Here is a 24,451-nt window from a genome sequence, read left to right on the forward strand (position 1 = left end):
TCAGCGCCAGATCCTACAAGTGTTGTCTTTGCTTCCTATAGGATGAAACACATCACGGAGGAAGAATTAATAGAATTAACATAATACAGAAAATAACTACCAGTTTTCAAAATTACTGATTTCACTGAACTGTTGGACAATTTCATCAGGATGTTTTGGATGATAAGGAGTTTACAGACTTCTGTGACACATCCAAAATGATTTACCTGTGTGACGGTTGTGGTATCCAAGTTCAGACACCTTTCTCAGACTGGCAGCTAATTTCAGTCGGCCAGGAGTTGTCTGAAATAGGCGTCTGAAACTGTCACACAGGTAAATAAGTTTGGATATGTCATAGAACTCTTTGTACAACGCCTACTAAGATTCTTGCAACCTCATTGGTCAATTCTTGATCACATGACATGCGCTATAATTACTGTTGAACGGCATCATTCTCCAGCCGTGCAATTCTATTTGATCCTTTCGCACCATTGCACGCTGACATCACCAACGATGTACAAAGTATATCGTGAGGTAAGTGACGTCGCCATGCAATGGTACCAATGGATCAAACAAAATTGCACTCCGCGTCACAATAAACATAAAGCTTGGTACGTGCGGCGCATGATATGCGCATGGTTTGCTGCCTACTTAATAGTGCGCGCTCACTATCAGCAATTTCATTAATTAAAAACAAACAAAATATCGCTGAGATTTAGGCCCAGGAAAACTGTTTTAAGCCCATTAACGTCCGAGGTATTGTATAAAACTAAAATTGAATGGACTTTATTTGTGCAATGAAACAAGATTTTGCATTCAGTGATTTTGCTGTGCCTCGTTGAATATAGCGTCTCTTATCTTTCACCTCGTGCAAAATCTTGTACCATTGCACTCGTGGCCATTCACTATTTGTATATTAAATTACTGATTACACGTCTTTCAAATCTGATGTAATTACAATCCTGCATGAACAATATACCCACCATCCATTCATTCGTATGTCACTGGCGCATTCTGTGATGGACAGTTGCATGTATTAACAAAATGGAAACAAGTTTTTGAAGTAGCAGCTCTATAAATCTTGAAGCAATTTTTCTCAATGGGACAACAGGACTTCTTTATGTTCACAAGCTTTGTGGATATTGAGGTCATTTGTATCATGTGTTAAGTATAAACTGGGGGGTGTTTCACAAAGATTATAAGTATAACTTAACTCTAAGTTGGACTTAAATAATATGGAGAGCCATTTGTAGCCTTTAATGTATTTTAGACTTTTCATAAGTTCTACATCAAGAACATGAAATCTCCCATGATAATAGAAAATATGAATGATTTGAATCAACATTTTATGCCTTTCAAAATAACTTTTACAAAATATTTTCAAGGATGCTAGCGGCTTTCCATAATTGTTAAGTCCAACTTAGAGATAAGTTCAACTTAAGATCTTTGTGAAACACCTCCCTGATCTACTACCGCCTTAGGGATCAAGATCCCCAGTTTAATAACTAGTCATCTGCATCTACACATTACCTGTAATAACTGTATCTCCTTCATAGTTGAATGCACAGCTGAATATCTCGTCTGTGTGTCCCTCTAGTGTCTGGAGACAGGTACCTGATTTAGGATCCCAAACCTTAGCTGTCTTATCAGCGCTGGCTGTCAGTAGCTTGGTACCTTGAGGGTTGAAGGAAATCTGGGAAACAGAAAACAGAAAAGAATATATACACCAACTCGTAATCTTCATTCAGCAACCGACACATGTAAACTTAACATTCCCAAATCTAGACTCTCAGCAGCTGAAAAAACGCTTTGCAGTAGCTGCATCAAAGACTTGGAACAGCATCCATCTTTCCATAAGGGAAATTACCTGTCTTGCCATCTTCAAAAGATCCCTCAAAACTCACCTTTTTCCCCAATGATCTATGTGATATACTTCCTGTACTGTACATTTTTGTCCTCTTTTCATATATTTGTATTTGTAAGCGCTATGGTACTTATTGTTTTTAGCGCTCCTAAATATTCGATATTATTATTATGAGTAATCAGTGTTATTATTAAAGGTAATGCTAAGTTTTGAAAATTGGATGGATAGCAATTCTTTAAAATGTTGATATACAGTGCGTCCCCAGAAAAACGAAACCGAGAATTATCAAGGTTTTATCATAACTTAATGACAATTATAATTAATAAATGACACATATTTGTAAAGCTGAGATCCTCTTCTTTCATTTTATGCACTGAAGTCATATGATGCATATTTCACGCATGAGTGATAAAAAACAATTTGAAGAGAGGAAACCAAAAAGTCATTTGGCGGGCGGTATCTGAATTTCAAAGAAAAAATAACATTTCTAGAAAGTTCAATTTCTGCCCTTTCATATGACACTTCAATCAGGAAGAATGAGCCAGGAATAACAAAATTCTGTGTGTCTTTCCATAATTTGATTAAACGAGTTCGTTTTCGCTGGCTGGCTGCCTGCCGTAGCAACAAACAGAGTTGACAAAAGACTTAACTCCGTTTCATGACGATCAGCCATGCATCAAGTCTTTAGTCTTCTTTGTACATGGCTGATCGTCAACAAAACGAAGAAGAAGAAATGGAAAAAACAACAAAATTTGTTCGACAAAAGCAAAGCTCAAAGAACTACACAAACCTAAGAATATAAAATGAAAAATACCTTCAAAATTTCTCCAGCATGTCCATCCAATTTGCATATGCAGTGATGGGTAACAGCATTGTAGACCCTTGCAGAACCTGTAGTATAATACAGAACAAAAAAGTTATTTTGATATCAATGCAACTTATAACACTTAAAATCATGTCCTGTAACAAAAAAACAAACTTACTATTTTAAAAATATCACTAGCAGCTTGTGTTCAATCTGCTCTTTACAAGTACCCTTACAATACTATCAAGTTAAGTGGTAATCAGAGGTTGTAATATTGGGAATACAAGTTTCCTTCTTTACTATTGTGTGATGTGTTTTCTATAATTTTGTTCTTATTTTTCTGTTTCTCTAGTTCATGAAGTAATAAACCTTTCAATAACACAACTAGATATCAATGCTCTACAAATTCCCCCATTGAAAATAAAACATATTCCTGGCTCAACAACAGGAACCCGTTTCACAAAACCTTTTTTCAATGACGAATGACAAAAATCACTGACAAATCTGCTGATAACCAATCAGAAGCAAGGATTTCAGTAGCTTATAACAAAAACTGTCTTTTGTCACTGATGACAAGTTTTGTAAATAAAAAAATAAAAATAAATAAAAAAACGTATTTTATGAGGTACCGTAATTTGGAGGAAAAAATGGATGGTTGGCAACTCTGAATAACCCTTTCAATAACACAACTAGATATCAGCGCTCTACAAATTCCCCCACTGAAAATAAAACATATTCCTGGCTCAACAACTGATAAAGCACAATCTTACTGTCTGCCGATGCTAAAGTAATGAACTGTCCAGTGAAGTCAAAGACCACATCCAAAATCTCGTCATCATGGCCACGTAGGTTACCCACACACTTGCCCATGGCAGTATCCCAGATCTTACAGGTCTTATCCATGGAGCCAGTCACGATGAGAGAACAATCGTAGTTGAACTGGGCGGAGCTGATCTCACCTCGATGGCCAATCAGAGTGTGGATGCGTCTGAATGATAAAGATGATAGTTATTGGTTAAAGATGCATAGTATTGGGCTCTGATGGGGAATTCCACACCATTTGGGTGTTTACCCGATAACGGGTGACGTCAGTCATCAGGATTAGCATTCAGCTTCTATAGCTTTAGAATTTGCTGTGTGATTTCAAGTATCTGAAAATGAAACGCGACACAGGTAGCAAATAAAGACATGTACACATGTATACGGCATCCATAGCTGTAGTACACTAACACAACATGTTAGTTTTCTTTCTTTTAAAAGATAGTGGTGTACTCTCACTGTCAGATAATTGTACCCTATTCTCAAAAGAATGACAAATTACCCATTCACAGTTCTAGTACCGCCCCCCCCCCCCCAAAAAGGTACTAATCCCTAGCAATGGGAATATGCCAAAATTTCTTCTCAAAAGCTGTCTAAATTCTTAACCATTGCCTTTATTGCTGCCAACTTATATACTTATTTTGAGTTTAATGTTTCATGTAAGGTATCACATATGAACATGTATAGCAATGTAAAAAATCACCTGGAAATTGTAGTAATTTTTAAAAATACTTGCATGACTGGCCATTGTAAGCTGACACAACCTTTTTTACTGACTAGGAAAGCTTCAAATATCATGAGTTTCTGAATTAATATTCACATGGATATTCTGGACCTCAGTTGGCTAAATTTTGCTTTTAAGGTAAATCCAAACTTGATAGCAAACTACTCTGGAATAAAGTAGAACAATCAGGGAAGTAGACTGGTGAAAGTTTGAATGAGATCGGACAAAAATGAGAAAGTTATGAATTATTCAAAGTTGTGAGGACAACAGGTATGGGCTCTTCATATAGGATGAATCTGTAATAGTCTTTATGATGTAGTGGCGGACAACTTTCCCATTTGTTCCATCAAACAAAATGATTAAAATTCCAATTGTTCAGAATCGTGCCACTCCGGAGGGTCTTTTCTCTTTAGAGGACCTATAATAATAAGCTTTCCATAATATATTTCGAGTAGTGCCCCAAAGGAGAAAGCACTTAGGAGAAAAACAGAAATGAAAATGTTTGTACCTGACAAACTGCAGAGTTATGCGGGACTATGTGGCAATCCAATGACCAAACTACCAATTTGAGATTTGCATAGACTTTAGTGATCACATATTTCGAACAATCATAACTTTCTTATGATTGGTCCGATTTTTTTCAAACTTTCACCAATCTGTTAATCGGGAATTCCTGCTTTCATGCAAATGAACTAATAATACAAGGGTTGGATTGCCCTTTAAGTTTAAACCTTACCTTGTCAAGGTCTACATTGAGATCAGCAAACCAATGTTTAGTATGATCATTCTGAGATATCACACACGCCATGTGTAGGGAAGCTAAATGTATAAAAAAAAGAGAGAATTTTAAGGGAAAAAAATAATTCCATAGTGAGCAATGATTTCTTTTTCTTTTTTGCGCCCACCCCCAAATTTGAAAATTGCGTCGACCAATATTTTCGCTCAGTGAGGAAGGGTTAAGGAGCATTCATTTTTTTCTTATTCAGCACAACCCACCCCCACCCCCCTTTGAGCAAAAAGTAAGAACAAAATTGAGGGGGGGGGGGGGTTAACCCCCAAAACACACCCCCCCCCCCCCCGTTGCGTACGCGCCTGCACATGCACATTACATGTACATACTCTGTGGCAAAAAGGTAATAAGAAAGGAGAGGAAGGGCAATGAAAAAAGAGAGAAAGAGACAGGGGGGGGGGGTAGCCTATGGCCCGGGTTCAAATTCAGTTCTCTTTAATTTATTAGACTGATGTTCTAGTTATCTACCATGTGATTGCCAAGTCATGATGTGTACGCCACACCGAATAGCGCCTCAATATTGTATTATTGTTGTAAAGAACTTAATGGCATGCACCCAGTAGATTTGTATCATGTGTCTGATCTTGTTATTGAAAACGAAATCAAACACATCATCATAATCTACACTGTACAGGGTGCAACCAATTTTTTTTAACAACAATTGAAATTTCTTTCATGAAGCCTAACAATACAAGCTGTTTTTGGTTCAAAGAGCATCCGAGAGACGATGAACAAATAAGAATAATAATACAACGTCATTATTGCGTGAGACAGTTCACTTCTATTTCTCCCCACAAAATAATCCGAACAAAAGAATCATTCGAGGAGAATCAAATGTTAAACGAATTTATCATGAGTCCTTGAAAAGTTAATTAAAACTGATTGTCAAAATAGTATTGAAGAGCAGCAAAGGCGAACTATCAAAATTGCCATGAGATATCAAGCTACATAGAACTATCTATGATCAACAAAAAGTTTTGTCTTGAAAACAGTCAGAAAACAATAGAACTAGAATGAATAAAACATAATGCAGAATTGCAGATGAATAAGACTGGAATGAATAGGACACAAGCTCATTTTTACCACATTAATCATATAGTACTAAATACCCAAGCAAAATTCAAGCCACATGCATATGATGGTAAAGATAATGATACATGACAAGTTGTCAGTTGTCATGAGTTTATTCTCTAGACGTATTGCAAAAATAATCAGGATAATAAGGATCAGAATGATACCACTACTACTAGGCCTACTTCTACATGTACATGTACTATACTACACTACTGCCATTGCTGATTATGCTGATATAATGATATGATAATAAATAATAAGGGGTAGTGAGCATTATTAGTGAGCATTATTTTTTAATTTTTTTGTCCCCTGAAGTAGGAAAATTGCGTCGACCAATATATTTCGCTCAGTGAGGAAGGGGGTTAAGGAGCATTCATTTTTTTCTAACTCAGCACACCCTCCCTTGAGCAAAAAGTAAGAAAAAAATTGGGGGGGGGGGGGGGGGGTTAACCCCCAAAACACCCCCCCCCCCCTCCCCCTGTGTACGCGTCTGCACATGCGTATTACATGTACATACTCTGTGGCAAAAAGGTAATAAGAAAGGGAAAGGAAGGGCAACGACAAAAGAGAGAGAGAAAGAGACAGGGGGGGGGCGGGTAGCCTATGGCCCGGGTTCAAATTCAGTTCTCTTTAATTTATTAGACTGATGTTCTAGTTATCTACCATGTGATTGCCATGTCATGATGTGTACGCCACACCGAATAGCGCCTCAATATTGTATTATTGTTGTAAAGAACTTAATGGCATGCACCCAGTAGATTTGTATCACGTGTTTGATCTTGTTATTGAAAACGAAATCAAACACATCATCATAATCTACAGGGTGCAACCAAAAATTTCTTAACAACAATTGAAACTTTTCCAGGAAACCTAACAATGAAAGCTATTTTTGGTTCAAAGAGCATCGTAGAGAACAAATAAGAATAATAGTACATCGTCGTTAAGCGTGAGATCATTCACCTCTATCTCTCCCCACAAAATAATCTGAACTAAAGAATCATTCGAGGAGAATCAACTGTTAAACGAATTTATCATGAGTCCTTGAAAAGTTAATTAATACTGATTGTCAAAATAGTATTGAAGAGCAGCAAAGGCGAACTATCAAAATTGCCATGAGATATCAAGCTACATAGAACTATCTATGATCAACAAAAAGTTTTGGCTTGAAAACAGTCAGAAAACAATAGAACTAGAATGAATAAAACATAATGCAGAATTGCAGATGAATAAGACTGGAATGAATAGGACACAAGCTCATTTTTACCACGTAATCATAAAGTACCAAATACCCAAGCAAAATTTGAGCCAGATGCATATAATGGTAAGCTTAAAGACAATGATTCATGACAAATTTTCAATTGTCATGAGTTTATTCTCTAGACGTATTGCAAACGATAATCAGAATAGGTAGGTGCAGAATGATACCACTACTACTAGGCCTACTTCTACATGGACATTACTGCCTTTGTTGATTATGCTTATAATAATGATATCATAATAATTATAATAATTTGGGGTAATAAGCATTATTTAGTTTTTTCCTCGGAAGTGGGAAAATCGCGTCGACAAATATTTCGCTCAGTGAGGAGGGGGGGGGGGGGGGGTTAAGGAGCATTAATTTGTTTTTTCTACTCAGCACAGCCCCCCCCCCCCCCCCCCCCCCCCCCCCCCCGTGGGGTGTGCTGAGTACAAAAAAATGAATGCTCCTTAACCCCCCCCCCCTCTTGAGTAAAAAGTCTGCCGTTAGGGCTAGATGACTTACCTAAAGCAATTAAATATGGAGGGTATAGTAGGCATACATCTGTTCTGAGGCTGTCATTAATTATATGCCTACAACAAAGAATGGGATAAAATGTTGAGATGATAAGGATTCACCGACAGAGATAATTTTCCATCAATTGATTTTTTTTTTTCTACAATTTTATAAATGCACTTACCAACAACAAACAAATTAGCACAGGATCTGAGGGGAAATGTAAGCCATGAATACTTGGTTTTAACAACAATGTGGACACGTTTGAGTTGTACAGAATACAAATCCTGGACTCGAGGAATGTTGCCACAGTATTTTGAATTACGAGTAATTCAGAAATTGCTCTCATCATAGATGCACACATGCAGCGGTGCTTTGAGATTTCTTCCAATGGTAATCGCTCCTTGCTTAACTTCGTAAAAGATACAGGGTTGGGGTACAGGTTGCAATTTGGTCTTAGGTTTGGTTTTGGGTTATGTCTGGTCCAGGATTGAAGTAAGGAATTGGTATAATAAAGGAAACCGACCAAGGGTAGTGGCTCAGCTGTAAACTAGATGGAACTTCGACTGTCGAAAATGATGCCTCCGCCATAGAGCGATTTCACAAACCAAAACACAAGCAATTTTTCAAATTCAATTTTAATTGTAATCCATTAACAGGTTCTCAGAATATTGTGATTACGAGCTATTTTTCATATACATGTATGACCCTTTTATCTTTGACCTCATGACCATAAAATCTAATCAGATCACTGGCTTTGCAAAATACATACATGTCTTGATTTTGATGGTAATTCGTCCATCGGTTCTAATTTTTCTAATTTTTGCATATATATATATAAATGAAGAGCCCCATGACCTTTGACCTTTAATCTCTTGACCCCCAAATCTAATCAGTTCATTGGCTCAGCAAGATACATACATGTACATGTCCGGCATTTGATGGTAATCTGTCTATCGGTTTTAATGATGTGATCATCAGCTATTTATGCATATATAATGGCCCTCTGATCTTTGACCTTTGACCTTGTGACCCCAAAATCAATTCATTGGCTCTGCAAGATACATACATGACTTAAGTTTAGCAGAAATCCATCAATCAGTTCTTGGGATAACGCGATCACAAGCTATTTTAGCATACATAATGAGCACTGTGACCTTTGACCTTTGACCTCGTGACCCCAAAATCCAATCAATTCATCGGCTCTGCAAGATACATACATGAATTAAGTTTGGCAGAAATCCATCGATCGGTTTTTGGGATAACGCGATCACAAGCTATTTTAGCATACATAATGAGCACTGTGACCTTTGACCTCGTGACCCAAAAATCGAATAACTTCATTGGCTCTGCCAGATACATACATGGTTATAAGTTTGGCAGGAATCCATTCATCGGTTCTTGAGATAATGCAATCACAAGAACGGGACGTACGAACGGACAACCTGAAAACATAATGCCTCCGGCTACTTTGTAACGGAGGCATAATAAAAATATACGTGAGCGGTGAGCTATTCAGCTCTGGAAAGCTCCAGAGTAGCGCTGATCAATAAAAACTAGATGGACCTTCGACTGCGCGCAGTCGAAAAAAGATGCCTCCGCCATAGAGCGATTTTACAAACCACAACAGAAGCAATTTCTAAAATTCAAGTTTTTTTATAATCCAATAACAGGTTCTCAGAATATCGTTATTACAAGCTTTTTATCATATACATGTATGACCCTTGGTCTTGACCTCATGACCCTAAAATCTAATCAGTTCATTGGCTTTGCAAGATACATACATGTCTGGAGTTTGATGGTAATCCGTCCATCGTTTCTAATAATAATGCGATCACAAGCTATTTTGCATACATATGAGCCCCATGATCTTTGACCTTTGACCTCATGACCCCAAAATCGAATCAGTTCATTGGGTCTGCAAGGTACATACATGACATAAGTATGACAGGAATCCATCAATCAGTTCTTGAGATAACGCGATCACAAGCTGTTTTTGCATACATGAGCCCTGTGACATTTGACCTTTGACCCCAAAATATAATCAATACATTAGCTCTGCAAGATACAAACATGACCTAAGTTTGGTAGGAAATTCATCAATCAGTTCTTGAGATAACCGATGAGAACGGGACGTACGAACGGACGGACAGCCCCAAAACAAAAGAGCTCTGGGGGTGTTTCACAAAGACTAAGATCGATTTTAAGTTGGACTTAACTGTGGCAGGCCATTCATGCCACTGGTTGCTCTCACCATTGGTCTCCTAATGTTGATCTTTAGATAATATTTTTTTCCTTCAATAATGAATTATCAAACCAGGTAAGTTCTGTAGATTTGTGACCACGATTTGTACGTCCCTTGAGAAACCAATGCCAGGCATGGTTAGAGGAACTAGTGGCATGAAAGCCCGGCCCCCCCACTCAGTGTTATTTAGGGTACGCATATGCTCGTTCCCTCTTTTTGAAAGCACCCCCTATCTGAGGACTGCCAACATTTCCGAACCCCCCTTTCGCGGGCTTTTCCTGCCTTGGAGACCCCCTAAATCAGGAAAAATGCTCAATGTACCCCCTAAATTCGGAATAATTTCTCAGGAGTCCAAAGAGATGAGAGAAAAAAAGAAAAAACACCCCTTTTTAAAGAAATCTCTGGGTGAAAAGTCAAATACATCCCTTTTTTTTTACAATTCTCGGGCCGGACTTTGTTGCACGAAAAAGTACCCCTTTACCGGACATTTTGGCAACATGCATGCGGTCATTCCGACCCCGGAGTGGGGGGGCCGGGCATGAAAGGCCTGCCATAGTTAAGTCCAACTTAAAGTCAATCTTAGTCTTCATGAAACACCCCCCCCCCCCCCTGGCAATATAACAATAAAATACCTGGATATCACTCTGAGAAAATCACACTTTTTATCACACCAAATCCTAAAAGAGCTCCTGCAAACTTCTGGAGCTACAAGTGTCCTTAAAGTCCCTCGGAGAGGATGTAAAACAGGAGAATTATAATCCCATTTATTGGGACACTCACCATGCTAGGGGTAGGAGTTGATCTTCTTGTCCGAGGTCAGAAGCGTATTGTATAAGAGGTCTGTACGGATGGTACACTATCAAACAACAATCCTGCAACAGAAGCCACATGGAATAATAATAATAATAATTGGATTTATATAGCGCCTTTTCCAAAGAATACAAGGCGCTGTCTCTTAGACTATCAACAATGTAGGGAGTTGTACAGTTAAGTTTCAGTTGTTTTTTGAAGAAATCTAGTATAGCGCATATCACTAACACAAAGAAAGTCCCCATAATACGCTTTAATAGGAAAGAATGAAATAGAGATAGGGCAGAATAGAAATGAACACCGTTCTGACACCGTCCTGTAAAAAGTCAGAAGCATATGGTATAATTGTATAAGAGGTCTGTGCAGATGATGGACTATCAAACAACACTTCTGCAACATGATTAAACATGGAAAAACATATAGATTAGTGTATTATATTAGCATATATACCGGTAGTGTAGTGCTGTTGCAAACTGCCCAAATAATAATTAATGTCAAGTACAAAATACCTAGCATGAGTTTTGTGTTGATCAGACCTTGAAATCAGAGGGAACAAAATAACCACCCTCTTCCTCAGGAATGGCTCGTTTTATTAAGATATGGTTTACGTCAAGTGAAGATGTATGTTACACCTCCACCCCCACCCCCCCCCCCTCCCCAAACAAAAAATATATAATTAATAAATACAAAAATTAAACAAAACTACATAACTCAACAGGATTAAAATTATGGTTAATTACCATGATTTCCAGTACGTAGAATTCACATTCCAGGATCTGCAAAAGAGAAAAAGTAGCATTCATGATATGCATTATGTATTGAACAAATTATGGTTCGTTCAGATATGACACAGCAACGCGGATGCTTTCTTCTTTACGATGACGTAAAGTGCTGCAGTACTTTTTTGGCAAGATATTGATCTTCACTTGTCACTCTCCACCCTGGGGGGTGTTTCACAAAGATTGTAAGTCGAACTTAACTCTAAGTTTCACTCAAATATTATGGAGAGCCATTTGTAGCCTTATTTTGAAATATATTCAAAAGCAAAAATTCAAGTATTTTAGACTTTTCATAAATTCCACATCAAGAACATGTAATCTCCCATGATAATAGAAAATGTGAATAATTGAAAAAACATTTTATGCCTTTTAAAAAAACTTTTACAAAATATTTTCAAGGATGCTAATGGCTTTCCATAATTGTTAAGTCCAACTTAGAGATAAGTTCGACTTAGGATCTTTGTGAAACACCCCCCAGGTGTAGTAAATGGGTACCTGGTAGGAAGACATTCATGGAATGCTTGAGCGCCTAATCATCACGGTAGCTTGGTTAAAGCAAAGGGTAACAATACGATTGCAGGGCCCTCAGGGAGACCAGTATTAATGCTAAAGAAGACTATAATTATACTATTATCATTATCATTATAACGATGGTTTCAGCAAAACAAAATAGTTTCTTACCGATTTGATGGTGTATGGGAATTCCTGACCAGAGAAGGCATATGGCAGCTTTTTCACTGTGATAATGGAAAATGAACGTTTTAGTTAAAAAGTCAGACATAGGAGATTAATGTGAACACATTGAACATTTTCCAAGAGCTTCTACATCAACAAAAAACAAAGCATTTGGCTCTGAACTTGTTGATAAGGGTCATGTTTCATACATTTGTAAATAATAGAGTTTGATATTAATCTAGCTTTGTTCGAGTTTGACATCATACACAAAAGGGTTCACTGATAGAAATAATTATGACATAGCACTATCTGAAGGCAAAGTCACACAATAAAACTATATAAAAATTAAAGGCTTGCTCGGATATGGAGCGGTACACCATTGGAAAAACAAAACACAACAACAACAACAGCATGTAAAATGAATGGCAATTGCAAGTATTCACTGAGCTCTTGACAGGAGCGTGAAACGTATTAAAGGTAAAGACCAGTTCTAGTCATGCGATTGCATTGTGAAAGAAACGTTGTGGAATCGATCAGAAAAGGTTGATCATCTAGCGTATAAGTATTGGTGTGTACTGCAAGGTTCTGGAATCATCAAAATGATAAGTCTTGGTAAAATTACAAGCACTGTACGTAGAAAGATGTATATGGGACTACGCAACACAATTAGTAGGCGGTTTCCCAGCAAAATTTGTATCATCACGTATTAGTCAAAACATATTCTTTCACATGATTGGTAATAAGAGCTTCCATTTCATGTTTTGAGAGGGGGCATTTCCAAAACTGGTCTATACCTTTAAACTTAATGTTGCGCTTTTACCGTGTCGTATCTGAACGACGATCAAATGAAATAGTTTAACATACCTACTGATTGACAGGCACTTATCAATCTACTATTGATGAGAGGCCCAAACTCCTGTGAAAATACAAGAAAAAGAAGAAGAAAAAATTACCCCAAATTACAAACTTTGTCCACAAAGATGAAAACAAATACTCACAACAATAGATTTTGCCTACACCAACACCAAATATAAAACATTTAAAACAAAAATATAAAACAATGACCCAAAATAATACATATTGCCAATGGAAATACAAGAGTTTGCTAAAATAATATATATTGTGCACACAGATATGTACTGAGGCCACAGAACACAAACCGTATATTTCCAAGTGCACATTAGGTATTGCTATCAGAAAGGCAAATTTTGCAAAGGATTATGGAAAGTGCTAAAGTTTTAAACAAATGATATTACAAACCTCCACTTTGGATGCTAAGAATAGACGAATCCCAGACAACTCGCCACAAAGACAACCCGCCCCAAGACAACCCGCCACAATACCCTGGACATCCCGCCACAATACCCTGGACAACCCGCCACAATACCCTGGACAACTCGCCACAACCTTTTCGGACAACTCGCCACACTTTTTCCCATCATGATTTCTAGATCTAAAATGAAATGAAATTGTCATTTTTCATGATTTTCGTGCTTTTATAAACACAGTCATTACAAAGAATAAAGAATAAAGTTGATTTCCCTAATTGTAACAATAATATATATTGAAATGAAATTGTCATTTTTCATGATTTTCGTGCTTTTATAAACACAGTCATTACAAAGAATAAAGTTGATTTCCCTTGTAACAATAATATATATTGTAATGAAATTGTCATTTTTCATGATTTTCGTGCTTTTATAAACACAGTCATTACAAAGAATAAAGAATAAAGTTGATTTCCCTAATTGTAACAATAATTGAAATGAAATTGTCATTTTTCATGATTTTCGTGCTTTTATAAACACAGTCATTACAAAGAATAAAGTTGATTTCCCTTGTAACAATAATATACTTTTGATCTAGAGGTCTATAACAGCTGCATTTTTCTGTCCCAGAATTTGTTTAATGGTAGGATACTGGAAGCACTGGCGTACTGATAGTGGGGGGGGGGGGGGGGGGGGGGGGGGGGTGGTGGGCAGTTGACCCGCGAAATAAAATTGGAATGTGGTTTATTTCTAGATTTTCTGGGTTAGTTTCATCAGAGGCGGCATTCTTGGTTGGGGGGGGGGGGGGACACTGTGCCCCCACTTTTCCAGGTTCCCCTAAAGTGCCCCCTTATCCTTTGTATTGTGGCGGGTTGTCTTGGGGCGGGTTGTCTTTGTGGCGAGTTGTCTGGACCCCGAATAGACAGTTAGGTGACATGAGAAGATAAGGATGGATAAATATTACAGGAGGGAGGGGGAAGGATTATGGAAAGTGCTAAAGTTATAAACAAATGATGATACAAACCTCCACTTTGGATGCTAAAAATAGACAGGTAGGTGACATGAGAAGTGGGTCTATACTCTTGAGGTTGTTCCTGCAATACAAAAAAAGAAAGAGGTATCATGATTAGCCAAACTTTGACACTTCTAAAATGCTGAAACTCCACATGCATATAGTTTGTCATAACATTCCCACGGTTAATTTTTTAATTTTATTCATGCTTCCACCGATCGGTTTCTCCAAAGTTTTGCTCTTCTTCAGTACAATTTACTATCAAGATGAGAGGAGAGAGTAGAGATGGAGAGGAGAGAGTAGAGATGGAGAGGAGAGAGTAGAGATGGAGAGGAGAGAGGAGATAGTAGAGATGGAGAGGAGAGAGTAGAGATGGAGAGGAGAAAGTAGAGATGGAGAGGTGAGAGTAGAGATGGAGAGGAGAGAGTAGAGATGGAGAGGAGAGAGTAGAGATGGAGAGGAGAGAGGAGATAGTAGAGATGGAGAGGAGAAAGTAGAGATGGAGAGGAGAAAGTAGAGATGGAGAGGAGAGAGTAGAGATGGAGAGGTGAGAGTAGAGATGGAGAGGAGAGAGTAGAGATGGAGAGGAGAGAGGAGAGAGGAGAGATGGAGAGGAGAGAGTAGAGATGGAGAGGAGAGAGTAGAGATGGAGAGGAGAGAGGAGATAGTAGAGATGGAGAGGAGAGAGTAGAGATGGAGAGGAGAAAGTAGAGATGGAGAGGTGAGAGTAGAGATGGAGAGGAGAGAGTAGAGATGGAGAGGAGAGAGTAGAGATGGAGAGGAGAGAGGAGATAGTAGAGATGGAGAGGAGAAAGTAGAGATGGAGAGGAGAGAGGAGAGATGGAGAGGAGAGAGTAGAGATGGAGAGGAGAGAGTAGAGATGGAGAGGAGAGAGGAGATAGTAGAGATGGAGAGGAGAGAGTAGAGATGGAGAGGAGAGAGTAGAGATGGAGAGGAGAGAGTAGAGATGGAGAGGTGAGAGTAGAGATGGAGAGGAGAGAGTAGAGATGGAGAGGAGAGAGTAGAGATGGAGAGGAGAGAGGAGATAGTAGAGATGGAGAGGAGAGAGTAGAGATGGAGAGGAGAGAGTAGAGATGGAGAGGAGAGAGTAGAGATGGAGAGGTGAGAGTAGAGATGGAGAGGAGAGAGTAGAGATGGAGAGGAGAGAGGAGATAGTAGAGATGGAGAGGAGAGAGTAGAGATGGAGAGGAGAGAGTAGAGATGGAGAGGAGAGAGTAGAGATGGAGAGGAGAGAGTAGAGATGGAGAGGAGAGATAGAGAGGAGAGAGTAGAGATGGAGAGGAGAGAGTAGAGATGGAGAGGAGAGAGGAGAGAGGAGAGATGGAGAGGAGAGAGTAGAGATGGAGAGATGGAGAGGAGAGAGTAGAGATGGAGAGTAGAGATGGAGAGGAGAGAGTAGAGATGGAGAGGAGAGAGTAGAGATGGAGAGGAGAGAGGAGAGAGGAGAGATGGAGAGGAGAGAGTAGAGATGGAGTGGAGAGAGTAGAGATGGAGAGGAGAGAGGAGAGAGGAGAGATGGAGAGGAGAGAGTAGAGATGGAGAGATGGAGAGGAGAGAGCAGAGATGGAGAGTAGAGATGGAGAGGAGAGAGTAGAGATGGAGAGGAGAGAGTAGAGATGGAGAGGAGAGAGGAGAGAGGAGAGATGGAGAGGAGAGAGTAGAGATGGAGTGGAGAGAGTAGAGATGGAGAGGAGAGAGGAGAGAGGAGAGATGGAGAGGAGAGAGTAGAGATGGAGAGATGGAGAGGAGAGAGTAGAGATGGAGAGGAGAGAGTAGAGATGGAGAGGAGAGAGTAGAGATGGAGAGGAGAGAGGAGAGAGTAGAGATAGAGAGGAGAGAGAGATAGAGTGAGGAAAGAAGGTAAATGCTAGGTTGAAAGGGTGGGGGAATGGATGCAGAAGAAGAAGAAAACAAAAACAAAAACAGAATAATAAAGTGTGATGATTTTTTGCTTACTTGGAATAAAATCTTTTAAAATAGATGGTTGCTGTGCTCACAACTTGTTGACGAACTTTGAGTTGTTCTCCAAGTGCCTGAATAACTAGAAATACAGAGAAACAAATACAATAATGGGAATATATTGCAACTTCTGATTGCAAATACAAATAATACACAGCAGTAAAGGGCATAATTAGTAAGAATTACCCATACAAGGTACATTTGGAACCGTCTAACATTAGTAAAATTACGTGTTAAGCAAAATAAATGCCTGGTCACAACGTCACGTGTACGCTCTCAACCAAACATTTGATTAGGATCCGCTTCATCATCTTATAAATTCACATAAACAGTATAGAAGTTGCAATATCCGTAAGGGTTTTTAAGGCTCATTAAAGAACTTTACAATGAGATGGTAGACTGGTCTTCTGATAACATTTCCTATCAAATTGATAGAAGATAGCAACTGCACAGACGTTGTTTCAATGAAAAAGTAAAAATCACACTGATTCTTTAAAAAGACCTTCACATTTCACAATACTACATGTACATGTACATGTATATCGCTTTGAGCTCATCCAACTGTAAAACAAATTTCCTGTTCGCAAGAGCTCCATTGGGAATTTTGCCAAAGCAAAATCCCTTTTTTTTTTGGGGGGGGGGTATACTACAGCTTTTTTCAAATCTTTGCAGATCTGATTGACCTTCATTCTGCTCCAACCTATTCTTTTCAGGAATGTGATGAAGCAGGAAAATTGAATAAAAATTGAATTATTACATATAATACAATCAAGAATCTCGACAAGTAAAAGAAAAGTGCTGGTATAAGGACTTCCATTTCTTCAAAGAATCCTTAAATTAGTTATGAAGCAATCAGGATAATCTGGATAAATGAGTCATTTCTGACCCTCATGAAGTCACAAGAAAGGTTTGAACAAAAAAATATGTTTCTCTTATAATCATAAAGATACTTCTTCTATTAAACTCTTTATGGCACTAAAATTATATCCCTGTTTGTCTAAAACTGTATTTCTAAAGGATTCTAATTTATTTCAAATTCTACAGTATCAAACTATTACATACAGGTGATAATAGGATTGCCATTTAGCTAGTAAGACTGTTATTTTGTATTCTGGATAAAGTATTGAAGTTTGCGAAAGTAACTATACATATAATTTTTTAACAATTTCTCATGGTTAATATTTGGTCATTGAATTGAACACTTTATCGGAGAATGGCCCAAATGAAGGTTTCACAACGTGCAGTGCAATCTTTCTTTTAAATTGGAACATTTCTGTTTGTGCCTGTCAAAATGCGTGGCATGCCTGCTACTCACATGCAAATCAGCACTCAAGGCAAATATAAGTTTAATTACCTCCTGCGTAGAAAATCATACATTTCTGGTATTCTTCCTCCGTTAGGATTTCTAGATCCGTCTGGCGATCTTTCATCAGAACTTGTTTGTCCAGAATCCATTGCTGACTGTTTTAACATGAAAGAAAATGACATTGTCATTGACAATTTCCATCCACCAGTACGATTTGGGAGACTCTCTAGAGACTGGACTCTACCATTTGAGAGACTGTCCGCCATATATTCATTCTATCTATCTATCTAAATATTTTCTCCCGGTTCGGAGGTTGATTGCAACATCTCTCCATTTCACTCTATCTTCTGCCATTCTGGTGCACTCTTGCAGTTTTAGTCCACTCCAGTTCTTGACATTCTCTTCCCAGTTATAGTGATTCTGGGTCTCCCTCTCGGTCTAGTTCCTTCCACTCTTCCCTCCAACACATCCTTTGACTTTTCTCTCCTTAAAGGTACTATGTCCCTTTTGCAGCCAACCTCAAATTCTGTAGAACTTTGCAGGAACTTATGAATATGTCATGTACATGTATGTCCTATCTGTGAAATTTAAACGTTAGCAGTGTCCTCATATTCAAATTATGCAAGGAAACCCGTTTACTTGCTAGACTTCACTGTCAGACACTATTGAGTGACTGACTGGCTTTTTTTCTTCTTTGGTAATAAGTATACATGAAAAGAGTTGTAAAGGGTGCATGAGCATTTGTCTACATCAATAACCCACTTCTTGTGATGGCCAAGATTAAACTGATTGAATCTTTGCGCAGCATAAAACGTCTGACCATTCGGTACAATTGTCTGAAAATCAAGACTATTACTTTTGGGCTCTATAGCCCTAAAGTCGATTTGACAACTAATAGTTGTTATTTTCCCACTTGAAGACATTTTCAAGCCCCACCTTTTTTAGGGAAGTTCTAAATTAGTATTATCTTTCAAATGCAGTTGGAATTTAACTTTTTCATTTTTTGGGCCTGTAAATGGGACATAGTACCTTTAAGATAAGATAATTTGCAGGCCCTAAGATAAAATTGAGTTCTGGTCATGTGATTGCATTGTGAAATAAACGTTGTGGAATCGATCAGAAAATGTTGATCATCTAGCATATACCATACCGGTACTGTAAGTGTTGGTGTGTATACTGCAAGGTTCTTGAATCATCAAAATGATAAGAAAATTGGCCCAGTCTTGGTAAAGTTATAAGCACTGTACACAGAAACATGTATATGGGACTACACGAACATGTGGCGTAAAAATCTGTCCCGATTTTTATGATGTCATATTTAAAATATTAAGGCATTTGAAGAGCCATGCTTTTCAGAGAACATTTTTTAATCTGTTGTTCTTCTACACATGCATAATACAAAAATATTAAGGCATTTGAAGAGCCATGCTTTTCAGAGAACATTTTTTAATCTGTTGTTCTTCTACACATGCATAATACAAAAATATTAAGGCATTTGAAGAGCCATGCTTTTCAGAGAACATTTTTTTATCTGTTGTTCTTCTACACATGCATAATACAATGTTAATGCGCTCAAATTATTTGTTCACCTCTTCCCAGAGCTCAACCTTCTCTTTAACTAATCCTACCAGTGCAATTTGTTTACGCCCTGCCATGTGCAAATCTCTTCGTTTCCAGGATATTTTCATCATTCTTCTGTAAATCCACATTTCAAAAGATGTTATTCTATTTTCCATGGCCTTGCTTATTGTCCATGTTTCTGCTCCATACAATAGGACAGACCATACATGACAGCTTTATACTAGTCTTAACCTAAGCGCAAATTTCACCTTTCTATCTGTGAATAAGTCTTTCATTGCCAGAAATGTATTCCGAGCTATTTCTATCCTTCTTTTTATTTCTGCTTCGCATCTGTTATTCTATTTTCCATGCCTTATTGTCCATGCTCCTGCTCCATACAATAGTACAGACCATACATGACAGCTTTATCCTAGTCTTATTAACCTAAGCGCAAATTTCACCTTTCTATCTGTGAATAAAGTCTTTCACTGCCAGAAATGTATTCCGAGCTATTTCTATCTTTCTTTTAATTTCTGCTTCGCATCTGGCATCATCTGTGATATTTTGTCCAAAGTACAGTGTAGATGTAATAACTGACCTGCTCAATGGAGACTTAGTTTACATAAAAACAAAATAATTGGATAGAAAATTGGGTAATTCTCCAGATTCTACCCAAAGTAGAAAAAAGCCTGGAAAGAGAATAGTTACATGTACGCACTATTCCTCACCTTTACACTGGCCTTAAAGGTAATACAAAGTTTTGGAGAATTTTGAAAATTGGGTGGATAGTGATTCTTTACAATTCTGATATATTGGGATGCCACTGTCGATGAATTATAAGCACTAGAAAATGTAGCCCCTTAAACACTTCTGCTTTTGAGAAAAATGGAATATAAAAATTTACAGGTGCTCCCGGTAAATTTTGATAAATTTCAAATAGCACCTACGGCCGTACAATGGTAGCTGCGACCATGAAACTTTCAGAATATGTAGTATTGATATATAATTTCCAAACGGAAATAGCTATTTGGTCGATTTTAGTCAAGAAACATTGTTTAATTGCTTAATTAATATCTTGACCTTGAGAGGGAGCTACACGTATACAACATAAAGAGTTTATTATTTACAATTTCATAACTTTGGACTCGATTTCAACCGCGACAACGATCACTGAATATTGTAGGAAAGCATATGCTTCCAATATGTTCATTTGAACCAAATTCATGACCCCATACCAAAATTTTGTATTACCTTTAACCTAAATTGAAATACTGGTAAATATGACTAGTGGCATTAAATTAGTGCATAGCCGGGTTCGTATTTAGACCAAAAATCAGAACACTGTTGATGAAAATGAACGACAATGTCAATTATATTTGTCGAGGCCAAAGGACAAATGCAAAGAAAGACTTTCTACCAAAAATCTGTACATATTGTGTAATATCCTACAAAAATCTAGAACAAGACATTGTCCATCTTAGCTTCCCATTCACATTCCAGACAGTACTTAAAGGAAACCTATTAACCCCAAAGAATAAGTGTAGGTATTCTAAAAAATGAAATGTATTCCTGCCCTTTGATGTACAATATTCCTTAGGAAAATGTACAAGATAAATGAAGATATTCCTGGCATGATGTGATGCCTTTTAGCATGACATGGGCGCAGCCATTTTCTTGAAAATGTGACGTACCTGTTGAAGTTGTACATGTATCATGTACCAAGCTTTAGTTGGAAAGAATTTTTTAATCAATGAAGAAACCTTTACTTTTCAATGAAAAAAAAACTGAGATGATAGAAATTATATTTAGTGACAAATAAATAACAGGGGAAAAATTTTAACTAAATTCATTTATAAATACTACACTATAGCAGTTGACAAATCTATTTCATTCATGAGAAACCTTCACCCCAGAAGAGCACCAACTTATTTATGCAATTTGCATTCTGGCAATTTGCATTCTGGCAATTGTAGTAGGATTTATATAATAGCAGGTGAATAAAATGCTTCATCACCACACACGTCTGGGAAAGAAGCATCCATAAATTTGAATACCGTACATTTACTTGATAAATGACTTCGCATAGTACGTCAAATAATCAAGAAAATGGCGATGCCCATGTCGTGCTGAGAAACTGTAGACCTACATTATTCTTGCTTTATACCTCTCTCATACACTTTGGTGGGGAATCTTGTAGATTAATGGGCAATAATATAAGACATCTCTCAGAATAAGTAAACTTATTTCTTGGGGTTCGGTTTCCTTTAAGGAAAGAAAGCGCTACAGCATAGCTTAACTTGCCAATAGGGTTTATCGCAATTAGCCTGTGTGAAAATAGTGCGCAAATACGCTTCGCTCCTTGGCAACGGAGATATCATGCACAAATCGCGTGACCGAATTCTATTTGGCACGACCAATTTCTGGGCAGAAAAATGCTCCGTCTTCTTTCGGAAATATTTTGCTCATCATTATTCTATATTTTAAGTGACTATAAAATCCTGTTAGAGGAATAATTTTATTTTCTTTTGATGGGTAGATCGCCAAATAAAAGAGGTATGAATTTAAAATATTAGTGATTTCCCCTTAAGTGACCGAATACCGGGCGCGCTACCCTATAATGTATTAACAAATAATGTACATAATTAGAAACAAAATCACTGAACAAAAACGGAGACTTTACTGTCGGGCATGCTTTGGAACAATGACGGCACATATAAGTTATTGTTCTATGAATGAATGATGAATTTTGCTGACAAAAGTGATGCATTTATATGATCTTTATTGACCTTAATTGAGTAAGGTCATAGCAACACAGCTGTAGTGAAAAGAACAGCCTTTGAGTTGTGTAGTCTGTAGACTCTTCATGTGCCATTTACCTGGACGGGATGTTTATATGATCCTTCAGTGAGATCATAAATTTTTGGCTATATAATATAGGCCTAACATGCAGCTCAACCCGATTGTTGTATAAAAGAAATAGTATACGTGAACTATGGCATCATGTTCTACCTCTACTCCGATGATGCTGAGACGCTCTGGTACACCCCAATCAACAGCATCCAGTCTGTGTAAATCTAGCGTTGAGAAAGGAACTGCCCTAAAACAGCAATCCAATGTCAGACTCTCTGGGAATCTTCCTATGACTCCAGGACAAGCCAGTTCTCAAACAACTAGTAAGAAATCTATGCGGCCTCTCAGTCAAGGGGGAAAACGAGGCAGGCCAAGTAAGATAAAAGAACCAACAACCTTGAAGAATAAAAGTGATCAAAGTGAAATTAATCTCGAGCCTGAGAAGAAAAATACCAGAGATCAGGACAAAGGAGAAAGCTCAAAGGCAACAGACAAGGGCAAAAAGAGTAGCAAAATATTAGAGGAAAAAACTTCTACAGGACTGACTACAAACTCAACTGAAGATGACTTGAGACTCATTTGCAACGGCTGCCAAGATACCCGTGCTGAGATGCTTATTGAATGTGAACTGTGCAATGAGTGGCTCTGCCCAAGATGTGCAGCCCTTGACCCGAAAGTAGTAAAAGACATTGGTAAGTGGAGTACTGTCCACTTTTTCTGTAAATCATGTAACATCGAGACAAAGCTTCAAACCAATTCAGGATGTCCTACCTACCCTAGAAAAGAAGAATGCCTAACACAGGAATCCGAGCACACTCTCAAGAGTCTCATGGATCTTGTAACAGATATGGAGATGAGAATGAAATATTTGCAGGCGGACACTGAAGATATCAAATCGAAACTCACAATTTTGACTACCAACAAGACTTCATCACACCAAAGGCCCAGAGAACAGGCATTGCCATATGATCATATTGATCATGAGATGAATGTGGAAACAACCCATCCTCACTCTGACAGACTAGTAAGAGATGATTATAGTGAAAGAAACAGTAACAGTCCAAACACCGTCCTAGATGTCACTTTGGGAAACAGTGCAATCCTCGAGGAGTACAGAGACAGAGAACGTAGAAGAAACAACATCATCCTACATAATGTTCCAGAAAGCACAGGGGGCAATAGTGCTCTCCGCCAAAAGGATGATGGACAATTTGTACAAAATCTTATCAGCAATACACTCATGATTGAAAATGTTATTGTCCGACAGGCTATAAGGCTTGGACATAAAATGCAGGACAAAACCAGACCCAGAGTGCTGCTTGTCGAAGTGGATGCACCAAGAGAACGCATTATATCCAAGGCAAGGAAACTGAGGAGTCATTCTGAGTATAACATGATATTTATTGACCCTGATCGTACCCCAGCAGAGAGAGAGGCCCACTGGAAATTGCGCAAGGAGCTGAAAACAAGGAGAGACATGGGAGAAGACTGCATAATTAGAAAAGGGAGAATAACCAAACGTTACCAAGCATCTCCTTTTAAAGGTACCTCAATGCCACTAAGGATACCCACTTCAAGCAATGAAGATATGAATGCAGAGCAGATAACACAAAGGCAAAGGACGTCTACCACTTCCAAATTTGATGTTCCTTCAGAAAAGTTGCAAGGTACAGAGGGGATAAAACTTGCAGAGAAGGTGCAGTGTGCAGAAAAGATGTATGGTGCAGAAAAGATGGTAGATGTAAAAATGATGCAAGGTGCAGAAAAGATGCATGAAACCGAAGAGATGTATGGAGCCAAAAAGATGCCAGGTGCAGAAAATATGTATGGAGCCGAAAATATGAAAGGTGCAGAAAAGACACAAGTTGCAGAAAAGATGGTAGATGTAAAAACGATGCAAGGTGCAGAAAAGATGCATGAAACCGAAGAGATGTATGGAGCCAAAAAAGATGCCAGGTGCAGAAAATATGTATGGAGCCGAAAATATGAAAGGTGCAGAAAAGACACAAGTTGTAGAGAATGATCAAAGGGCAGAAAAGGTGCATAGTACAGAAAAGAAGCATGATGCAGAAGAGATGCAAGGTGGAGAAAAGATGGAAGGTGGAGAAATGATGACAAAAACAACAAATAGTGAGAGCAGAAAACACCCCCATTCACA

The 24,451-nt window shown here is 38.1% G+C and overlaps 2 protein-coding genes across 3 annotated transcripts in view; both read right to left on the bottom strand.

Moving 5' to 3' along the window:
• LOC105439202 (dynein assembly factor with WDR repeat domains 1-like) lies at positions 1–3,551 on the bottom strand. The gene is made up of 4 exons (XM_030981401.1): positions 3,419–3,551; positions 2,658–2,734; positions 1,510–1,672; positions 1–35 (listed from the first exon to the last, which is right to left on the bottom strand). Exons 1-4 carry the CDS (start codon positions 3,549–3,551, stop codon positions 1–3), a joined length of 408 nt encoding a protein of 135 aa, XP_030837261.1.
• Positions 3,483–24,451, bottom strand: part of LOC100891568 (cyclin-C) — a 26,333-nt gene continuing 5,364 nt past the window's right edge. Inside the window, exons 2-11 of one of the 2 annotated variants that reach the window (XM_030981970.1) lie at positions 17,932–18,038; positions 16,575–16,659; positions 14,610–14,679; positions 13,182–13,233; positions 12,324–12,379; positions 11,604–11,639; positions 10,834–10,925; positions 7,818–7,885; positions 4,928–5,010; positions 3,483–3,636 (exon numbers count right to left, since the gene is read on the bottom strand). In XM_030981970.1, coding sequence (XP_030837830.1) covers positions 3,604–3,636; positions 4,928–5,010; positions 7,818–7,885; positions 10,834–10,925; positions 11,604–11,639; positions 12,324–12,379; positions 13,182–13,233; positions 14,610–14,679; positions 16,575–16,659; positions 17,932–18,038 — 682 coding nt within the window. In that variant the 3' untranslated portion in view covers positions 3,483–3,603. Of the gene's footprint in view, positions 3,637–3,743; positions 3,800–4,927; positions 5,011–7,817; positions 7,886–10,833; positions 10,926–11,603; positions 11,640–12,323; positions 12,380–13,181; positions 13,234–14,609; positions 14,680–16,574; positions 16,660–17,931; positions 18,039–24,451 lie in introns of those variants that run through there. The other variant, XM_030981969.1, reaches the window with a different exon arrangement.

Source organism: Strongylocentrotus purpuratus, unplaced genomic scaffold, assembly GCF_000002235.5.
Source record: "Strongylocentrotus purpuratus isolate Spur 01 unplaced genomic scaffold, Spur_5.0 spur5_scaffold_12, whole genome shotgun sequence".
In the NCBI taxonomy this organism is placed as follows: domain Eukaryota; kingdom Metazoa; phylum Echinodermata; class Echinoidea; order Camarodonta; family Strongylocentrotidae; genus Strongylocentrotus; species Strongylocentrotus purpuratus.